The sequence below is a fragment of the Giraffa tippelskirchi genome, chromosome 2, assembly GCF_054371585.1.
Source record: "Giraffa tippelskirchi isolate mGirTip1 chromosome 2, T2T-mGirTip1v1.2.pri, whole genome shotgun sequence".
In the NCBI taxonomy this organism is placed as follows: Eukaryota; Metazoa; Chordata; class Mammalia; order Artiodactyla; family Giraffidae; genus Giraffa; species Giraffa tippelskirchi.
Genome location: NC_137276.1, coordinates 158,556,010 through 158,576,228, shown reverse-complemented (window position 1 = coordinate 158,576,228; position 20,219 = coordinate 158,556,010). Strand labels below are relative to the sequence as shown.

Below are 20,219 nucleotides of genomic sequence, written 5' to 3'. Positions count from 1 at the left end.
GTTAGGAACTAAGTATCTTGCATATTACCCAATGATACTTTATAATTTCTGTATAAAGTCTGAGTTTACTACTAGGGAATAAATATCTTTTAACTTCTTGAAGTACAAGTAACCTAAGACCTATCAGCACATAGATAATAAGGTATAAGTTTTCAGAACTACTTTGTTATGCAGTTAGCTGCTCATTTTTATTTATTGTTGCAGTCTTCCTTGCCAAATCAAGCCACTTCAAAAAATGTCATGTCTATTTATGTCATGACCCAGCTCGTTATTTTAAAAGTGAGTTATATTACCAACTCATCCACTTAAAAAATAAAATTTAAAGAACATTAATGTTTTTAGTCAATACTAAAAATTATCACTTATAAACGCGATATATATGCTATGAAAATTTAGAAAGGAGAGGAAGGAGATAGGAAATATATGCTTACTGTGAGATAAGGAACTAACACAACTATCTGAGGCACAAAAACATAGGCCCAGACTCCAGACTTGAGAAACAGAATAGGGCCATGCTGGCAGGCTTTCATCTCTCTACAACTCTAAATCCTGGCCTTTTCATTCATACAGGATACTCATTCCAACTACTTTCAAGTGGGCATCATAAAGATATAATCATCAGGTAGTATCCGGAGCTTGGTTTGCAAGTCTGAGAATCCTGTTTTGGGATATAGCCACTAAAGAGTTGCAAATTAGGCTGATTTTTGTTACTGACCGGCAAAAATTAGAATTTTCATTAATTAGCATAAACCAGAAGGCATTAGGTTGAGGAACAAGGGTTAGTCACCCCCTTGTCAGTGTCAGTGATACCTTTCATTAACAGATACGTCAATAGTGGTGTCCTCTGGCTTTTTTCCATCAATGGTCCACCAAATCTCATTGCGAGAGTCCTTCAGGTAACTAAAATAGACTTTACAGGGAATGAGGAGCTCTTCTCCTAAAAAGACAGGTTAACTGATCAGTTTGTAACCATCACATGGCTATATTGGTTGCATTTTGTGATTAATCAAAAGTTATAAAAGTTCTATGTGCCTGCAAGCTTACTTCTGACTAATTTTCAAGTGGACTACCATAAGATAATGTACTATACTTCATTGCAAAACAAACAAACCAGGAAAAGGACAGCAGCTTTTTATATAAAATTATTAGAATGCCCATCTTTTAATAGAGATGACATATGTCCTAAAATGACAGTATTTGTTCAAAAAGGCTCTGATAACATTTCTTTTTTAGCCCTAAACCTCCATGGACTACTCTTCTCCTTTGTTATTTCCCTCACCAACAATGAGAGATTGAGGAATGGTTATCCAGATATTTGGTCCTTGGCCCAGAGAAGATGGAGCAACACCATCGCTGAGAGGACCAGGCAGGCTGCATCTTGAAATATTCAAGTTATCATGGTTCATTCAATGAGTGTAAAGACAACTTACAAATAGAAATGCTATGCTACCTTTCTGAGATGGAACATGATGAAGACAGGGGGAATCTCTAGGCAAAACATGGTAATAATAATCGTAACAATAGCAGCTGACTCACGGAGGACTTTGAATGATTCCCTGTGCTAAATGTTTTGGCTACTTATCAATAGATACATTTAATTTTAACAAGACATTATGAATTGTTTTTTAAATTTATGTTTTACAGATGTAAAAATTGAAGCTTAAATGCTATCCCAAGGTCAAATTGCAAATAAGTGGCAGACTAGGATTTCACCCAGACTGACCTTCTGTTTTTGTTTGCCCAGAACAGTTCTGTTTTATGCTTGCTTTCCTAGTTAGTTATTAATATTTACTGCTTTCATTCTCAAAAGGTGTCCAGATTGAGATGATAAATTATATTGTCATCCCAATTTGAACTCAGGTTTGTCTCACTGAGTGGTCATACTCTAGCCTCTCTTCCAATGCAAGGTTCTTATGCCATTCTCTAGACAGTTGCCTATAACAATATGCAGAAAGATAAAGTGACCATGGATTCAGGCATGCTTTTGTAACCATAATATGACAGACAGAGGAAAGGCATTTAGCTGATTAATATGGGTTTACCCTGATGCCAGAAAGAATGCTCATATTAATATATAAAACCACTACTGAGTTTAGAAAATCTGGTCAATCCAGGATTGGCAGACTCCCTCAGTGTGGTCTTGTTTTTTTCACAAGGCAGATCACTATTTGAAACCGTATCTTAATTTGAGGGGGTTATTGTTCTCCACCTGGGTTGAACACTGCTTCTATTATCTTTAGTACATTTTAAACAAATTTTCTTTTATATCTGTCATTTGGTTGGAATTGAGTATATTGGGAAGGATACACTATAGAGGATGTTAAATTTTTCTATGGTTTTCAAGTTAACTTGAGAGGCTTTGTGTCAGAAGAATAACATATTATGCCTTAACTGGTCAGTTTCAAATAATTTTTGTATAGAATGAAAAATATGAAAACTAAAAGGAGACTAAGATAGCCAGTGTAAACATTTGATAGTGTACAAATCAAGAGGTGTTAGTTTTATTAGCTGTTACCTGTTGAACTCCCAGTTCTGCCTCCAGTTCCACTCCCCACTCCTTTGTAGTGGGGTAGAAGTTTAAGGAAGTGTTTTGCTCATGTTGAAGTCTTGTTAAACCAGAACCCTGCACAGGCTAAAGTTTGCATCAAACAGAAGTCACTAATTAGGAGAGGAAAACTGCTCACAGAGGGAAAAGGGAACATCTACCCTGAGAGAAGCAGAGAATCCCTGAGCTGCCTAAGAGATCAAAGAAGGAGCTCATCCCCAGAGCTGATTTGGTTTCTGATAACACTTCTGTTTCAATTCATGTGTTTCTCTACAACAGCTCTCTATGCTCTTGCATTAACTTAAGTGACATTTTAGTCATTGTAATTAAGAGAATCTAACTGATATTCAGAGGCACAGCTGTAATTACCCGGTTCTTTCTCGTAGACCACATGATCATCAGGTGAATAGATGTGGGGAGGCATTGCATCCTTTGGGGAGCCTGTGGTAGAGAGGAAGGAACCAAGGGAGATGATGTCAAATCACGGACCTTTAATTTCACATAACCTATTTCAAAAATCTGCTCTTCTGTGAAGATTGCCCAACTTCCTGGCACAATTTGTCCATTCTTGAAAGGGCCCACAGTTGCATGTACAATCAATTACAACACTTCTTACATTTAAAACAAGCAAACAAAGGGAAAACAATACATTAAGTATCCTTCATGTTTCAGACAGAACTATCTTATCCAGAGTTTTTGCTTTCCAAAGCCTATATGAGGTAGATTTCTTTCTCATATTACTTAGCAATTAATCGATTTCAAGTCTTCCTCAATTGTTCTTTTCTACATATTTCTCTTCAGTATGCCCTGAGTGTCTAGCTTGGGAATTGGTTAAATAAGTAACCATTCATTAATGAATGAGCAAATGGAAAGTTCAAAACCACAATTGTGAGGTCATCAAGGAAGTCTACCTGTTATCAGTTGAATGTTCATTTGTAGGACTGCTGCTTTTTATAACATTAAATTCAGTCTTGTTTTTCTTCTGTATTAGTCCCCAGCTCAGTAGTATTTCAAAGGTAAGCACAGAAAGAGGGGGCGTGATTACAAAATTATTTGATTTGAATTTTATTTGCACTGTGTTAAAGCCCTTTCAGACATTATGCTGAACTTGGTGTCAGACTAGTACAGAAAGTCCTAAACAAAAGAGCCAGAAGCCTGGGATTTAGAATTACTTCTTCCACTAACACAGGGGGCTTCTCTAAGGGGGTTAGTTTCTGTTGTTGGGCCTCAGTGGTTCCATCTATTAAAATATAGGGTATGAAAAAACTCACTTTGATCTGGTGTCATTTTTATTAGCGATACAGTGGGCATGCTGTGCTTAGTTGCTCAGTCATGTCTGACTCTTTGCAACCCCATGGACTGTAGTCCACCAGGCTCTTCTGTCCATGGGGATTCTCCAGGCAAGAATACTGGAGTGGGTTGCCATGCCCTCCTCCAGGAGAATTTCCAGACCCACGGACCAATCCCAGGTCTTCCGCATTGCAGGCGGATTCTTTACCCGCTGAGCCACCAGGGAAGCCTACAGTGAGCATAGTAGTATTATATTTAGGGCTCTCCTCTAAATGTTATCTATCCTGAGACTGGTTATCTTGATTTCTAGGTCTGATAGGAGCCTGTTGATTCTGTTTATACACTATCTTTTCCACTTCTCTAGTTTCTCATCCACAAAGCAATGGTTGAACACTGCTAACAAATATCTTCAGCACTAGCTACAAAGGTTTTAGTACCCCCAAAATTCATAGTTTACTTAATTCAAGTAAAAAACTGTTTTTGTTTTTTTTTTTACAACAATATTAACCATTAGTCATTGAGCTTCTACTGTTTCCCTGGAACTGACTTAAGACACACAGCACTAGCATATTGTGTATATTATTTCTAATATTCTGAGCTCTATCAAATGTTAGGCCGTCGTAGTCCCAGAGTATAGGTAAGTCATAGTGCTGCTGCTGTTGCTGCTGCTGCTGCTAAGTCGCTTCAGTCGTATCCGACTCTGTGCGACCCCATAGACGGCAGCCCACCAGCTAATAAGTGACAATGGTATAATTTGAGCACAGATATGCCTGGCACTCTTTTCACTCCCCAAGCTGTCTTTACTTCATTCATCCACATATCCATTCAGTAGAACAATGGTTGTTATATGCGTGCTATGCATGTGGAATTGCTGAGACCTTGGAATAACACAGTAAACATAAAAGCTAAGCCACTTTTCTTTCAGAATTTACATACTTCTTTATAACAAAATATTAAGAGCCTGAACAAAATTATTGTACTTTTCTGTGTGCACTTAATACAAATCATGCTTACCTACCACCTTTACAGTCTGAGTTCTGGTGAGAGTGAAGGTACGTCCATTTTCTGGATATGTGACCACACATGTGTAATCTCCATTATTTGAAACCATGGCTATGATAAAGCTCAAGTTCATGCCTTCAGGTAGTACATTATTAAAGTTATGTATTTTATGACAGCCCTAAGAAGAAGTAAAGGAAAATATGTTAACTATTAAGATACATGCATAGAAGATATACAAACACATATATGTACATCTAAGTTTGCACAGAACACAGACATATCTATGCTGGCTACACTTTTTACAAAACTATTTTGGTCCTATATTTGATGATGTTTCTGCTAAGAAAGAGTGCAGTAATTTTCATTATCCTTTCTATAAAAGGAACATTAAAATTCTTAAACTGAAATATGAATTCAAAAGCACAAGGTTACTGTCTCAAGACCTAGTATCAAATTCCGGGAATTTCAAGTTAATAGTAACGCAAGGTCAAAGTTTCAAAAAAGAAAAAAGTGGTTAAGGAAGATTAAGCAAATGCATACACTGCTACTTAAAAAACAATTATTTTTCAATATTTCTTCACTGATTATGTTAACTCAGAGTACAGTCATGCTGACAAGCTAGGCTCTGCTTTAGATGTCCTGTTTTGGCATTCTTGATCATTCTGTTGAATCACTAGATCAGTTATTTCCAAACTTCTTTGTTTTTCTTCTACTTATCCCATTTCTTAACGTGAATAGTATAGACTCCAGAATTTAAAAGTAAAATATATTTTATGAGTCTTAGCAAAAGTTAAGAGTTTATTTGTACTCTAATTCATATTTTCACATAACTCAGTTGCTTTTTAAAATTCTGATGTTGAAATATCTCATTCAACATAACTAGAATCCTGTTTTGGATCTCTCAGCCCCACTAACTGGCTGTATTGTTTTACTTTAAAGAAAACAACCAATACATTGTATGTGACAAAAATATGCATTGAACATTTACTTTTAGAAAAATTTGTGTTCTTCTTTTAAAAATCAATACTTTATTTATGACAAAAAGAACTGGGCATCCTTAAGGTCCTCCAGATCTTTAAAAGTCTCAGAGTTTATTACCAGCTTGTACTTTCAATTTCCTATGTTCATACATTTAACTTTAATTCTTGTATTCTCAAGGTTTTCTTACTTCAATTACTGGAGCATATGTTTTGAAATATGACAGCTACACTAAGTGGCACATTTTGTAATTCTCTGTCACAAGAAATAACATCTTTTAAGAACAGAACTAAACTTTGATTCATGGTGATGATCATCAAAAGGAAGATGACATATACTCAGTTGTTTTTCTGAATATGAACACAATTTATCCTGTTTTGATAAGCAGTGCCTCTAGACAATTGTCACCTCAGCACAGTATTTCAACACTCTAAAGTTATCACAAACTATAAGGCGATAAAACCCTGTATTCTTATAATAAATTTATGTCATATTTGGTTTAAATTGAGTTTATACTATCTATAGAACTATTTAATTTTTCTAGCACCTTTTGGTTAAACAGTTAAAAGCTATTTTCCTCTCTCATGTGTTAGCTTAGCTTTTTTTAAGTCCATGTGAAGTAGACAAATCAGATTAAATATGCTTTAATTTTACAGGTGGAAAACAATGAGATAGATAAAGAGATATTCTAGATAACAGTACAGAGCTAAAACCCAATTTTTTTATACAGCTGAGTAAAGGTCCTTCACTCGCTTCTTAATGAAGAATGAACACTAACCTTCATCCATTTGTTGAGGCCGAAAAAAATTATACCGAGACCTGTGCATTGGAAGGACTGATGGTGAAGCTGAAATTCCAATACTTTGGCTACCTGATGTGAAGAACTGACTCATTTGAAAAGACCCTGATGCTGGGAAAGATTGAAGGCAGGAAGAGAAGAGGATGATAGAGGATGAGATGGTTGGATGGCATCACCAACTCAATGGACATGAATCTGAGTAAACTCCGGGAGCTGGCAATGGACAGGGAGGCCTGGCGTGCTGGAGTCCATGGGGTCGCAAAGAGTCAGACAAGACAGAGCGACTGAACTGAACTGAACTATGCTTAGGTGTACTGCATCATTGTATCCTTATTCCAAACTTAGCAAGTCTAGAATGTTCTTATGCCCATTTTATAGGTGAAAATACAAAGGCCTATAAAGGTTAAGTGATTGACATTATCATAGAGCCAGGCAATGTCAGAGCTAGAATTTAAACCAAGATCTACATGTTTGAGGGACTTGCTCTTAATCCTACCAGACACTATCTCCCCAACCACTGTGGTTCTGACCCACCTGGGCCAGTTCCAGTATTAATAGTGTGATGTGGTTCTTATATGAGCTTAATTCTTACAATTAGTGGTAATCTTGAAAAACATAGTTTTTGGTATGAGAAGTTAGCTATTAATACTAAATTTGTCAACAGCACTCCTTAAAAAAATGTTACAAAATATTTTTTATACATTGCAGTATATATATATATGTCAATAGAAGAAACTATAACACAATATTGTAAAGCAATTATACTCTAATAAAAGAAAATCCAAGACAGTCAAAAGGTTAAAAATATTTCATATTTTTCAAATCAGTAAAACAAAAACACACACAAAATTTTTTTTTAACTCACCAAATATCATTTATGTAAAAACTATTTAAAACATACTGCTTTAGGAGATATAGTATGTGCTACAATTATAAAGAAATGCTTCAGACTCAAAGTCTTCCCGTTCATTCATTCACCCTTGAATATTAATCAATAAACTGCATGCCAGGCACTTTTTCAGGTTCTGAGAGTACAGCACTGAATAGAACAAGAGTCAGGCCTCATGGACTTCTCATAACAGAGAAATGGAATCTGATACATCTCAATTGCAAGGAAAATGCTACAAAACAAGTGTGTGTTGATCTCTTGCTAGAATCCTCTTTCTCTTCACCTTATTCCAAACTCTTGAGGATGAACTTGAAATTTGGGCTGAACATGCCTGACCATCATTGGTTCTATGTGTCAGTGTTGTAAGTCAAGTTCTCTGGGATTTTTCTCTTCTTTCCATAAGGTAATATAAAAATGTAGGACAGGTTTTCTTGGAGCTGATTTGATTGGAAAAATATTTCAAATTGAGGAACATTCCATACAAAGGAGTGGAAAACTTTGGAGTCTAATCTACTATTCAGAAAAATCTGATCATTCAAAATTAAATTAACAACAAAAACAATAAAAAGCTATTAGACCTATAACATGTTAGAAGAGGAAATGAATAAAATATACACTATAGGTTTTTATGTATGTAGTGGGGGTAGCTTCAGGGCATTGTTGAACTAAAAACACCCATTAACTTTAGCCTGTAGTATCTGATGAGCTCTGCTTTTTATAAGCATCTGCTTCTTGAGGCCCTTCATGGACCTAAGACATAAAGAGAATTTTTGAACATAATGAATTATTCCTGAAAATCATTCATATTTTTGGTGATTTCAAAATCATTCACTTGGAATCCAGGAAAAAAAATGAACAGAGATCTTGATATCCCAAAATAATAAAAATACATCTCCAGATATAAGAAATAGGTTAACAACATGTGGATTCCACTATGAAGCAGACATCTGACTAGAAGACAAGTCATTCACTGAGTTGCGCCATCATTTCCTCATTCTGAATTTGAAAGAGAGAAGTTAAATAGGAGAGCAACTCTTCAACCACATAATGGTAGCCTTGGCAACCTACCGCAGTATATAGGTAAAGATAAGCACAAGAAATGACTTTGAGATCCTTGAGAGGAAATAAATCATGTGATGAGGTATGGGGTGTGGGTGGGCAGATGGCATGACTAAATAAGAACAAATATTTCCATTCAATAAGCCTACAGTTTTTAAAGAACTCCGTTAAGGAACAATAATGGAAACGACACAGTTCTTAACCTACAGATGGAGATATGCAGTCTAGGGGAAGACGGCAACAAATACTGTGAAAGGCATACTGGGGTGGGGAAGTGGAGGAAGAAGACCAAACAGAAAACATTTAGAAAATCTCCATGGAAAAAGAAGATCTGAACTGGATCTTAAAGGATGGGTAGATTATTAAGTTATTCAGGAAGAGGGGAGACATGGAGAGGTACACTCCAAGGACAGAAAAAAGTACAAACAACATCCCTTCATTACTCTTATAGCATTTTGCTCTCCATGTTAGCACTTAACTAACTTCAACATAATCATCTCTTTTCATTTATTTTATCTCTTTCTCAGAAAATTTACTTCTAGGGAGTAAAGTGGGGGAGCAGGCAGATTAGTACTTCATCTGCACAGCCAGCAATTGCTCAATGCTGGACACATGGTAAATGCTCAATATATTGGTGTTGCATGATCAAAATTATAAACTGAACCAGAGAAGCAAAGACACAATACACTGAGCTGCAGGCTCACGTGGAATGCAAATGATAAGATGGTGAGTATACAGACTAATAAAGATATGGGATGGGTGAGTTGTAGAATGAGTGGGGAAAGTAGAAGTAAGGATAAAAAGAGTTAAGCTGAGATACGAGGATAGAAGAGTCAAAAATATCTACTAACATTTTTTGCTCCCCAAATTAAGTTGTTATAAAATACACCACAGTTGTTTAAAAAGACTCACGAGAGTTTTATGCACCAGTCATTTTCAGTGACCAGAACTATGTCACACAACATTTGTGTAATAAAAATTGACAAAATCCCCTCTAGGTGTCTGGCTTTGAGTTAGAAGTTAGGCATTCAGTAGCTAGTAAAAACAGAAATGGCCCTTATTTCCGTGATATCGTCTAGTCCAAACTAATTCATTCAATTTTTAATCAATTCCTAAATACAAAGTACATTGACTCAATTTTTTGATATGTGTTTGATAATCACGGGAAAGCAAAAGAGAGAAGACACTACTTCATACAAAAGAGAGGAATGCAATCATTACAGTAACAAAGATGAGATATAAATTAAGTGCCATCAAAACATACAGTGGGTGATTCATCCCGCCTAATTCACCCTCAAGGAATCACAGATATTTGAACTGAGTTTAAGTTTGAAAGATGAACCTTTAGGTCCTCAGAAGCTCTGAAACTATATGCAAAATGCTGTGTGCATATATGCATATATGGAATTGTGTGTATGTGTGTGCTCAGTCATATAGTTGCACCCAACCCTTTGAGACACCATGGACTGTAGCCTGCTAGGTTCCTCTGCATGGAATTAAATATGTATAATTTGGAAAGAAAATATGATCATACTTTCTTTATATAATAGACTAAGTGCTGTGCTATGCTAAATTGTGTCAAACTCTGTGACTGCATAGACTGTAGTCTACCAGGCTCCTCTGTCTATGGGATTTTCCAGGCAAGAATACTGGAGTGGGTTGCCATTTCCTCTTCCAGAGAATCTTCCCAACACAGGGATCAAACCCATGTCTCCTGCATTTCCTGCATTGGCAGGTGGATTCTTTACCACTGAGCCACCTGGGAAACCATACTTCCTTTATACCAAAGGTTAAATATCACGATATAGGGACTGTAGGGAGAGGAAAGAGATAAAGAACCAACCAAATTAAGTTGTCAGATCAAATTGAAATGAGTACTTTAAAAATAATATTTATTACATAGACCGTGCACTAACTTCCTGATAATATGGCTATGCCAACAAGAAGGCCAACCCTGGCAGTGTTTCAGAAATGTGCTTTAATGATGGCACTTTCCAAAGATTTTCCTATTTCCTGACAGGTTTCTAAACAATATCCAACCAATTGTGATGAATTTTATACTGAAAATTAAAGGTGGATATAAAATGCCAATTTTAATGATTATACTAAGGACGCGGACAACAAGCTTTTTTTGAAAACTGATATCCAGAATGATAGCTACACTGTTAAATAGCAATTGAAAGCTTTTCAGCAGCTGCTATAAATGTAATACCCAAAGCATTCAAAAAAGTGGTCTCTCCAATCTTCAGGAAGAAAGGGAACACTGACTTTGTTTTCATAAAGTGTCTTTGGGGAAAAAAAAATTCAAATACACAATTATAACAACGAGGAAGAGTAACCATCCATTAATACGAATGTCAAAATGACTTGTCTTATTTTAAAGTTCATGTGTCCAAAATATTTAACAATAATAGTGAAAACAGCAAGATCATACTTACCTGTGTCATGACCACTATATATCTGGTAGGCTCTGTGAATAAACAGGCAGCCTCCAATTTATATACATGTTGTGTTTCAGAAGTTCTTTCAGAAGCTGGCCATTTGAAATTCAATAAAAGACTTACAAACTGCAGTTTGCTTTTTCAGGTTAGTTACAAATTCTGGCTTACTCAACATTTATTGAACATCGATTTCACTCACAAGACTGTTGAATTAGAGAACTGTGAAATCTGGGCCCTGGATGAAGAAAACCGTGCCATGCAGAAGACAGCAGGAGAGAAGGGAAGACATGTGGAGGAAGAAAGCAAAATCCTGCCCCATTTCCCTAAGACTCCAAGACAGAAATGTTGGATTTTCTTTTCCCTCCAATCTCAGTTCTGCTGAGCTCCTTCTGATTTCCCAGGGTCCTCTTTTCATAGGTTTCCTTATGTCTCACAGTCCAGTCTACAACCCAATCTGTGTTCAAAGATAGTCCTCCCCTTCAAAGTGCCCTTTGTCCCAGAACTAAAGACTGGATCAACCTTCTCTGTGGCCTTTCTGGAGAGCACAGGCTTTGGAACCACACAGAACTGGTCTGCAATTCCAGATTCTCATCTTATCAGCTGGATTGCTTTGAGTAGATTATATAAAATAATGTAAAAGTCTGGGCTCTTGATACAGATTGCATAGTGTTCAATCTTGGACAAATCACTCAACCACTCCACACTTCAGTTTTCTTGACTATCAAATGGAAAAAATAGTCTACTTTGAGTTGAGATAACTGAGTGAAATTATTAAAGCATTGAGAATTCCTGTGCTCAATAAATGTTAGTGATTATTGTTTGTATCTCCAAACATCTGTTTCCTAATCTACATAAGGATAATATCTACCTTGAAGTATTGTGATGACTATAATGTGTGATGATATTTAAAGTACATAGCACAATGTATTGCCCTAGTGGAATGAAAGAAATATTCAGTTCAGTTCAGCTCAGTTCACTCAGTCGTGTCTGACTCTGCGACCCCACATACTACAGCATGCCAGGCTTCCCTGTCCAACACCAGCTCCCGGAGCATGCTCAAACTCATGTCCGTTGAGTCGGTGATGACATCCAACCATCTCATCTTCTGTCGTCCCCTTCTCCTCCTGCTTTCTTTCTCAGCATCAACGTGTGTTCCAATGAGTCATTTCTTCACATCAGGTGGCCAAAGTATTGGAGCTTCAACTTCAGCATCAGTCCTTCCAATGAATATTCAGGACTGATTTCCTTTAGGATTGACTGGCTTGATCTCCTTGCAGTCCAAGGGACTCTCAAGAGTCTTCTCCAACACCACAGTTCAAAAGCACCAATTCTTCAGTGCTCAACTTTCTTTATGATCCAACTCTCACATTCATACATGACTACTGGAAAAACCATAGCTTTGACTAGATGGACCTTTGTTGGCAAAGTAATGTCTCTGCTTTTTAATATGCTGTGTAGATTTGTCATAGCTTTTCTTCCGAGGAGCAAGAATCTTTTAATTTCATGGCTGCAGTTACAATCTGCAGTGATTTTAAAACCCAAGAAAATAAAGTCCCTCACTGTTTCCGTTGTTTCCCAATCTATTTGCCATGAAATGATGGTACCGGATGCCATGAACTTAGTTTTTTGAATGTTGAGTAAAATGAAAGAAACATTAGTTTCCTTTTTTCAATTCATTAGCTTTCATCCTTCCACTAACAGGGAAGCAAATTTGCTGTTATTGATGAATGTGTCTTTTAGCTACTATAGAGTTAATTTGTATTGCTAAAAGAGACGATTTCTACAATGTCAAGGTAAGGAATTCAGTTGGCAACCACAAAGAGGACTATTGTAGGAGGGCCAAGATACCTTGGTGGATGCAGGGAGTGACTATTGAAAGTAGAAAGCAAAATAAACAAAAAAAGTAGCAGCATTGCTACACAGTGATTGGAGAATGCAGTTACCAAGAAACTTGATTTTATTTCCAGAATGGAAGCACTCTTAGGAGTAAAGCTGTCGGTCAATTACCAAAATGTAAAGAAATAAAAGGCAGTGTAACACACATCAATAGAAGACTTTTTCATAATCAGAGAATAGAAAGGATGGCTGGTTACTGGTTATCTGCTTTAATCACCTGCACATTGTTGGGCATCTGCCATGGTCATGATTTTATTTCTTAGTCTCCTTTCCAGGCTTTCAGGTTTCATTCACCCCATGAACATTCCCTCCAGATTTGTAACTTAGCCCTTTTCTCACTTTATTTTGTCTACTTAAAGGCTTCAACTATCACATAAACACATCCAGTTCTCTGCCTCCAGTTTTGAGTTCTTTTTTAATAAGCTCAGACCCATACACATGTAGCCACTATTAGCCACTGCCATATAGATGTCACACAGATAAGTCCAACTCATATGACAGGATCTAAATTCATTACTTGCCCCCCAAATCTGTTCCTCCTCTGCTATTTCATACCTTGATTAATAGCACTGACTCTTGTCCAATCAGGAAAGCCAGAGATCTGGGAATTATCAGAGATACAGAGATGGATATGGCACAATTTTACCCTCAAGAAACAGTCAAACTCATAGAATGCCTATATGTAAACCTCTCTTTTTAAAACCAATAATAAATTCTCTTTGACACTCTTATAGAACTCATTATTCTACTTTTCGATAAGAATAGGAATTCTTATTTATAAACTTTCTTGAATTAAACTGAAATCCTTTGAAACTATGCTGAGGAGGGAGTATATCACATTCATTACCATGTCCTCCCCAGACTGCCGATATATACTGCATTGAATACAGCTGATGTTCAACAAGTAGGTGTTGAATATATGCATGAATAAATGACTATAAAACAATAAAGGAAGCTAAAAGTAACACTGAAGTAGTCACAAATAAATAGCTATATAAGGGTATGTGAGGGAAAATTATTTCAACTGGAAAGAATAGGGAACATTTTGTGAAGGTGTAGAATTTCATCTGTTCTAAAGGAGAAAAAGATGATGCTCCAGGCAGAGGGATGTTTCAGTGAGGAAAAATAGGAGAAAATAATAGAATATGCATGAAAGTAAAATTATTTATTCAGACAATAAATTATTCAAAATATACAGAAAGTGAATAGAGTCTCATTAGAAATGAGAGATCTTACCACAGATAAATAGATGAATATATTCTTTTAAACTGGAAGATATACTTATTAATGTAAAATTATTAATATAATTCTTTTAATAAATATCAATAACCTCAGATAGGCAGATGACACCACCGTTATGGCAGAAAGTGAAGAAGACCTAAAGAGCCTCTTGATGAAAGTGAAAGAGGAGAGTGAAAAAGTTGGCTTAAAGCTCAACGTTCAGAAAACTAAGATCACGGCATCTGATCCCATCACTTCATGGCAAATAGATGGGTTAACAGTGGAAACAGTGGCTGACTTTATTTTTCTGGGTTCCAAAATCACTGCAGATGGTGATTGCAGCCATGAAATTAAAACACGTTTACTCCTTGGAAGGAAAGTTATGACCGACCTAGACAGCATATTGAAAAGCAGAGACATGACTTTGTCAACAAAGGTCCGTCTAGTAAAGGCTATGGTTTTTCCAGTGATCATGTATGGATATGAAAGTTAGATTGTAAAGAAAGCTGAGCGCCGAAGAATTGATGCTTTTGAACTGTGGTGTTGGAGAAGACTCTTGAGAGTCCCTTGGACTGCAATGAGATCCAACCAGTCCATCCTAAAGGAGATCAGTCCTGGGTGTTCATTGGTAGGACTGATTTTGAAGCTGAAACTCCAATACTTTGGCCACCTGATGCAAAGAGCTGACTCACTGGAAAAGATCCTGATGCTGGGAAAAATTGAGGGCAGGAGGAGAAGGGGACGACAGAGGATGAGATGGTTGGATGGCATCACTGACTCAATGGACATGGGTTTGAGTGGACTCCAGGAGCTGGTGATGGACAGGGAGGCCTGGTGTGCTGCAATTCATGGGGTCGCAAAGAGTCAGACATGACTGAGTGACTGAACTGAACCATGGTAAAGTACACTCATAGAAAGAATATACAATGATCCCTTTACCTGTATCTAATGTCAAAAGTACCAGTTCAAGCTATGTCTTGTTTCATCTATATCTACTCACTGCATCCCAATATTATTTCAAAACAGATCACAGACATTATGTAGTTTAATTCATAAATATTTCTGTGTGTACCTCTAAATGACAAGATCCCTTCTGCAAACATAACTACATTACCATTACTGTAATTTAAAAAGTAATAGTAATTCATCAATGTCATCAACATTCTCTCTGTGTTTATATTTCCCCGACTTTCTCCTAACTTGTTTTACAACTTTTTTTGAATACACCATGATCCGCTTAAGGTCCATACATTGCAATTGGTTGTTATGTCTCTTAAATCAGTCCTCTCCACCTCCACTTTCTTTCCTGTCTCCTTTGATTACAGAATAAAGCATATATGAAAAACACTCAAAACATATGTATGAGTTAATGAATTAGTATAAAGCAAATACTTTTATAATCACCACTCAGGTCCAGCAATAGAACATTGACAGTCAGTTTTGAAAGTGTTCACATGCTCCATGTCAACTGGACCTTCTTTACTACCTCCCAAAATAGCAACTATCTGTTTTTTCATAGTGAAATCACTCCTTGTTTTCATTTACAATTTTATTATTCATATGTGTATCCTTAGATACTATAGTCTCAATTACTAAAGCATTTTAAATGTATTTTGTTTCTTTTAATCTGTTCATTCCCACTCCATGTTTCTTTTTTTTTTTTCCAATTTATCTGTTGACGAACATAAAACATTTGGCCTATAGAGCTTCTCACTATTAAGATTTTGCTGACTGCAAACTCATGGTGCAGATCAATATATTCCTCTGTTCTCTGTATTTCCTGAAAAATGGCAGCAGGAGCCACAGGTTTTATCAGACTCATATTTAACCCATTTGGCACAAATACAGGTAATGCTGTATTCTTTCATTAAAAGGAATATGGCTGTTTCTCTTCTTATGATAGTAGCACTCGATGTATAATGCTTAGATTTAGTAATTCATTGGGGTTTGCAAAGTGATTATATACTTTTATAAAAATATGACGTGAAGTCGCTCAGTCGTGTCCGACTCTTTGTGACCCAATGGACTGTAGCCTGCAAGGCTCCTCTGTCCATGGAATTTTCAGGCAAGACTACTGGAGTGGGTTGCCATTTCCTTCTCCAGGGGATCTTCCCAGCCCAGGGATCGAACCCGGGTCTCCGCATTGCTGGCAGACGCTTTACCGTCTGAGCCACCAGGGAAGCCCTTCCCTGCATTATTTCATTACTCAGTGTACATTTCTTACAGAAAAAGCAGAATAAAATCTTTATATTTTTCCTGTTTATTTACCAGTTTTCAAGATAATACTTTTATTTCCTATTAACATCCAAATACAGCCATATTTTGAAATATCACTATAAATTTATGGATTTTAAACAATTCATGAGATGCAACCTGTTAATATCCTTACTAAAGTTCAAATTATTCCATCTTTGGCCAATGAAAAACTCTTAAATTTGGCTTCCTAAGTCATTTCATTAATGGCTTAAACAGAGACAGATACTAAGTTTTCAACTAGGATTATAGAATTGTCTGTTTCTTCTTTTAATTTTTTCACCTTTTCCTTATATATTTTGAAACACTGTTACCAAGCATATATATATATTTTTATTATTTTTATGCCTTCTGGATGAGTTCACCCTTTTATTATTCTAAAAATTCTTCTTTGTATCTCATAATATCAATCATCTTACAGTTTACATGATATTGGTATATCCATTCTAACCTTTCTATTTTTATTAATCATTTTTTGATCAAAAATTTTCTATCTTCCACTTTTTTAATCTTCAGGTATTGTTTATTGTGTTCATTTTCTGTTATGTTCCTTTTAGTTTAGCAATATTTTTGAAATTATTTTTTTCTAAGCTTTTATTGAGTTATATAATTTCTGGAATTTTTTATTCTATTTGTTATTCTTTCTCATCTTTCATCACTTCTTAATGTCTTTTTGCCAATTTTTGAAACAAGTTACAAATATGTCTTTCTTGCACGCATTCATTTTTTCTATAGAAATGTTATTCTGCTTCTTGTTCTGCTTTTTTTCTTATAGCTTTGAATGGGATTTTACCTTGATTCTTCTTTTTGAAAAGACTTTTTTTAATGTGGACCATGTTTAAAGTCTTTATTGAATTTGTTACAATATTGTTTCTGTTTTATGTTTTGATTTTTTGGACATGAGCCATGTGGGATCTTAGCTCCCCAACCGGGGGTGGAACCTTCACCTCTTGCTCTGGAAGGCAAAATCTTAACCACTGAACTGCCAGAGAGGTTTCCTGATTATTTTTGTTGCTCATTATTATGTAAAACTAGCTTTTCCTGAGCTTTAGGATTCAGCTTAAGTTTTCAACTTCACAGAGATCCTTCTTTAAAACTATGCTCTTGAGATTTCCTGACTCTGTTCTGCTCTTCTATTCTCAGCCAGTTCTCTTTCCATCCTCTCCATTGCCCTGACCCTGCTTATTTTGATCTTACTTCCAGCAGTTTTTCCTCAGTGTGAGTGGTTGTTTTACAGAGTTCTGAAGCACAAGAACTATTTCAATTCCTTCAGAATGTCTAGCTATAGGCTTTTCAGATCTACTCTCTATAGAGGGCAAAACCCCTCCCAATTTCAACTGCTATTCTCAAATTCATCCACTGGCCTTTTTGGGATTCTCATGTTCTAGAGCCTACCAGATACCATATTATTTCCATTTCCATTTGCTTCCTTCTCTATAAGACACTGAAGCTATATGGGTCATATTAGTGATTATATCACTTGCTTTACTGAAAGTGATTCTTATGGATAACTTGTCATCGTGTTTTGTTTTAAATGTTGTTCAGGAGTTTGGGGATTTGGCTCAGGCAGACATTTGAAGAGATAAGAAAACTATGCTGCTGCCACAAATGCCATCTCCCAATACTTTCATTTTTGATTAAATATTTTCCTAAGGTCTCAGATGTCAAACAGATCACAGATTGAATGTGCCCACAAAGGAGGGCAACCATGAAAACACATACAAGTATTAAATACAGTACTGATTAACTAAAGAGTAGAAATTCACCAGACGAATTTCTGGTGAAGCTTCTGACTTCACTCAGCAGTGAGTAGAAGTTGGCAATATTTCTCAAATTGTATTTCATAAGAAGTTAATAGAAATAAGATAGTTCTGGTAGCCCAGAGATTATAATTTAAGACATGGTGAGTTGAGGTAAAGTCTCCACCACTTCCTTTAAAATGGTACAAAGTGAGGAAGCAGTAAAAGATTTGTGTGAAGTTATTAAGGAAGAAATCATGATGAGAAAAATCTCAGTTTCTATATTAATTCAATTCAACAAATAGTCATTATTATTTTAGAGAGGATAAATGACCTCTAGTTTGCTTACCATATACCAAGTGATGTTTGGTTTGATATTAGAAGGAAAAAATCCATCTATGTTTGGACAAGAGATCTTCTGAACACCATATTCTAAATACAGTTTATGCACTGGAAGTTTCATGGGAGAATTGAAGCAGTTATCTTTTTGAACCACTTCCAGAGGAAATGCAACTTTGCTGCAATAGGTGGTATTCCTGAAAAGAAAAGTATGCAGTGAATGGGCAGTCTCATTTGTTTTCATGCTGCAAACACATTGAAATGAGCGAAGTGAAGTACTCCTATGTACTGAGACTTTATATATTAAGTTCATGTAACAATTAAATGTGTTATGGAGATATTTCCTAGAACAATTGACATAACAAAATAAAGACAGACACAATTAACTACTACTGATAAACTAAAATACTTACATTTTTAGATATACTCCTAAATACACATATGTGTGTGTATATATGTATTTATGGGCTTCCCTTTGGCTCAGCTGGGAAGGAATTCACCTGAAGTGCTGGAGACCTGGGTTCCATCCCTGGGTTGGGAAGATCCCCTGGAGAAGGGAAAGGCTACCTACTCCAGTATTCTAGGCCAGAGAATTCCATGAACTGTGTAGTCCAAGGGGTTGCAAAGAGTCAGACACGACTGAGCGCCTTTCACTTTCATGTGTATTTATATATATATATGTATGTATGTATATATATATATACACACGCACACACATATATACCTGTTGTTCCATCACTCAGTCGTGTCTGACACTTTGTGATCCCCGTGGACTGGAGCACTCCAGGCTTGCCTGTCTTTCACCATCTCCCAGAGCTTGTTCAAACTCATGTCCATTGAGTTGGTGATGCCATCCAACCATCTTGTCCCCTGTCGTCCCCTCCTTCTCCTGCCTCCTGCCTTCAGTCTTTCACACTCAGTTGTGTCCAACTCTTTGTCATCCCACGGATCCTAGCTCACCAGGCTTCTTGGTCCACAGGATTTTTCTAGGCAAGAATACAGGAGTGGGTTGCTCCCCCTCCTCCAGGGGATTTTTCCCGACCCAGGGATCAAACCTGCATCTCCTGTGTTTCCTGCATTGGCAGGTGGATTCTTTATCACTGAGTCACCTGGGATATAAAATGTTTAATTTTGCCCTTAAAACACTCTTAATAACACTAGTACTGGAAAGGCAAAGGTAAGAACAGCATATTAACTCATGGTTGATAATGGTATAAACAAGTTTTGGAAAAGAAATGTTTCCAAAAGTATTTTTAAAAGCCTTAAACTTTGCCCTAGTCACCCTATTTCTGGAGATTTTTTCACATGACAGAAGTAGGAAAAGTGAGAATAAAGGGAGCACATGATCAAAAATGTCCATCCTTTGCTGTTCAGTAGAAATGCATATGAAAAGGAAGCCTGTAAAAAAACCATGGTACAACCATCCAAAGTTGTTGTACACACACACATATATATATATAATCAAGCATGAAGGCAAAAACTAACAAATGCATAAAATGTGTTTAGATGGCTGGGGAACTGTATTTATGTCTTTAATGTTTACATAAGTCATTTCATCTGCCTGGAGGGTTCTTCTTCACCCATCACCCTACCTTTCATTTGGAGGTTTATGTCACCCTATATTTAAATTAAGACTTTCATCCTCTCAGCATGTCGGACAATTCCTTGGTTGAATTTATCACATGGCATGCCATATGTGTTTTCTTTTATTTCTTGCATCTAGCACAATACCTATATTTTCAGTTGGCACTGAATAAATACTTGTTAG

The 20,219-nt window shown here is 36.4% G+C and overlaps 1 protein-coding gene across 3 annotated transcripts in view; it reads right to left on the bottom strand.

Annotated features, from left to right (window-relative positions):
* IL1RAP (interleukin 1 receptor accessory protein) overlaps window positions 1-20,219 on the bottom strand; it is a 137,179-nt gene that overhangs the window by 22,840 nt on the left and 94,120 nt on the right. For all 3 annotated transcript variants that reach the window (XM_081537265.1, XM_081537247.1, XM_081537256.1), the window contains 4 exons: window positions 18,462-18,648; window positions 4,850-5,015; window positions 2,915-2,986; window positions 811-937 (listed from right to left, as the gene is read on the bottom strand). In XM_081537265.1, coding sequence (XP_081393391.1) covers window positions 811-937; window positions 2,915-2,986; window positions 4,850-5,015; window positions 18,462-18,648 — 552 coding nt within the window. The remainder of the gene's footprint in view (window positions 1-810; window positions 938-2,914; window positions 2,987-4,849; window positions 5,016-18,461; window positions 18,649-20,219) is intronic.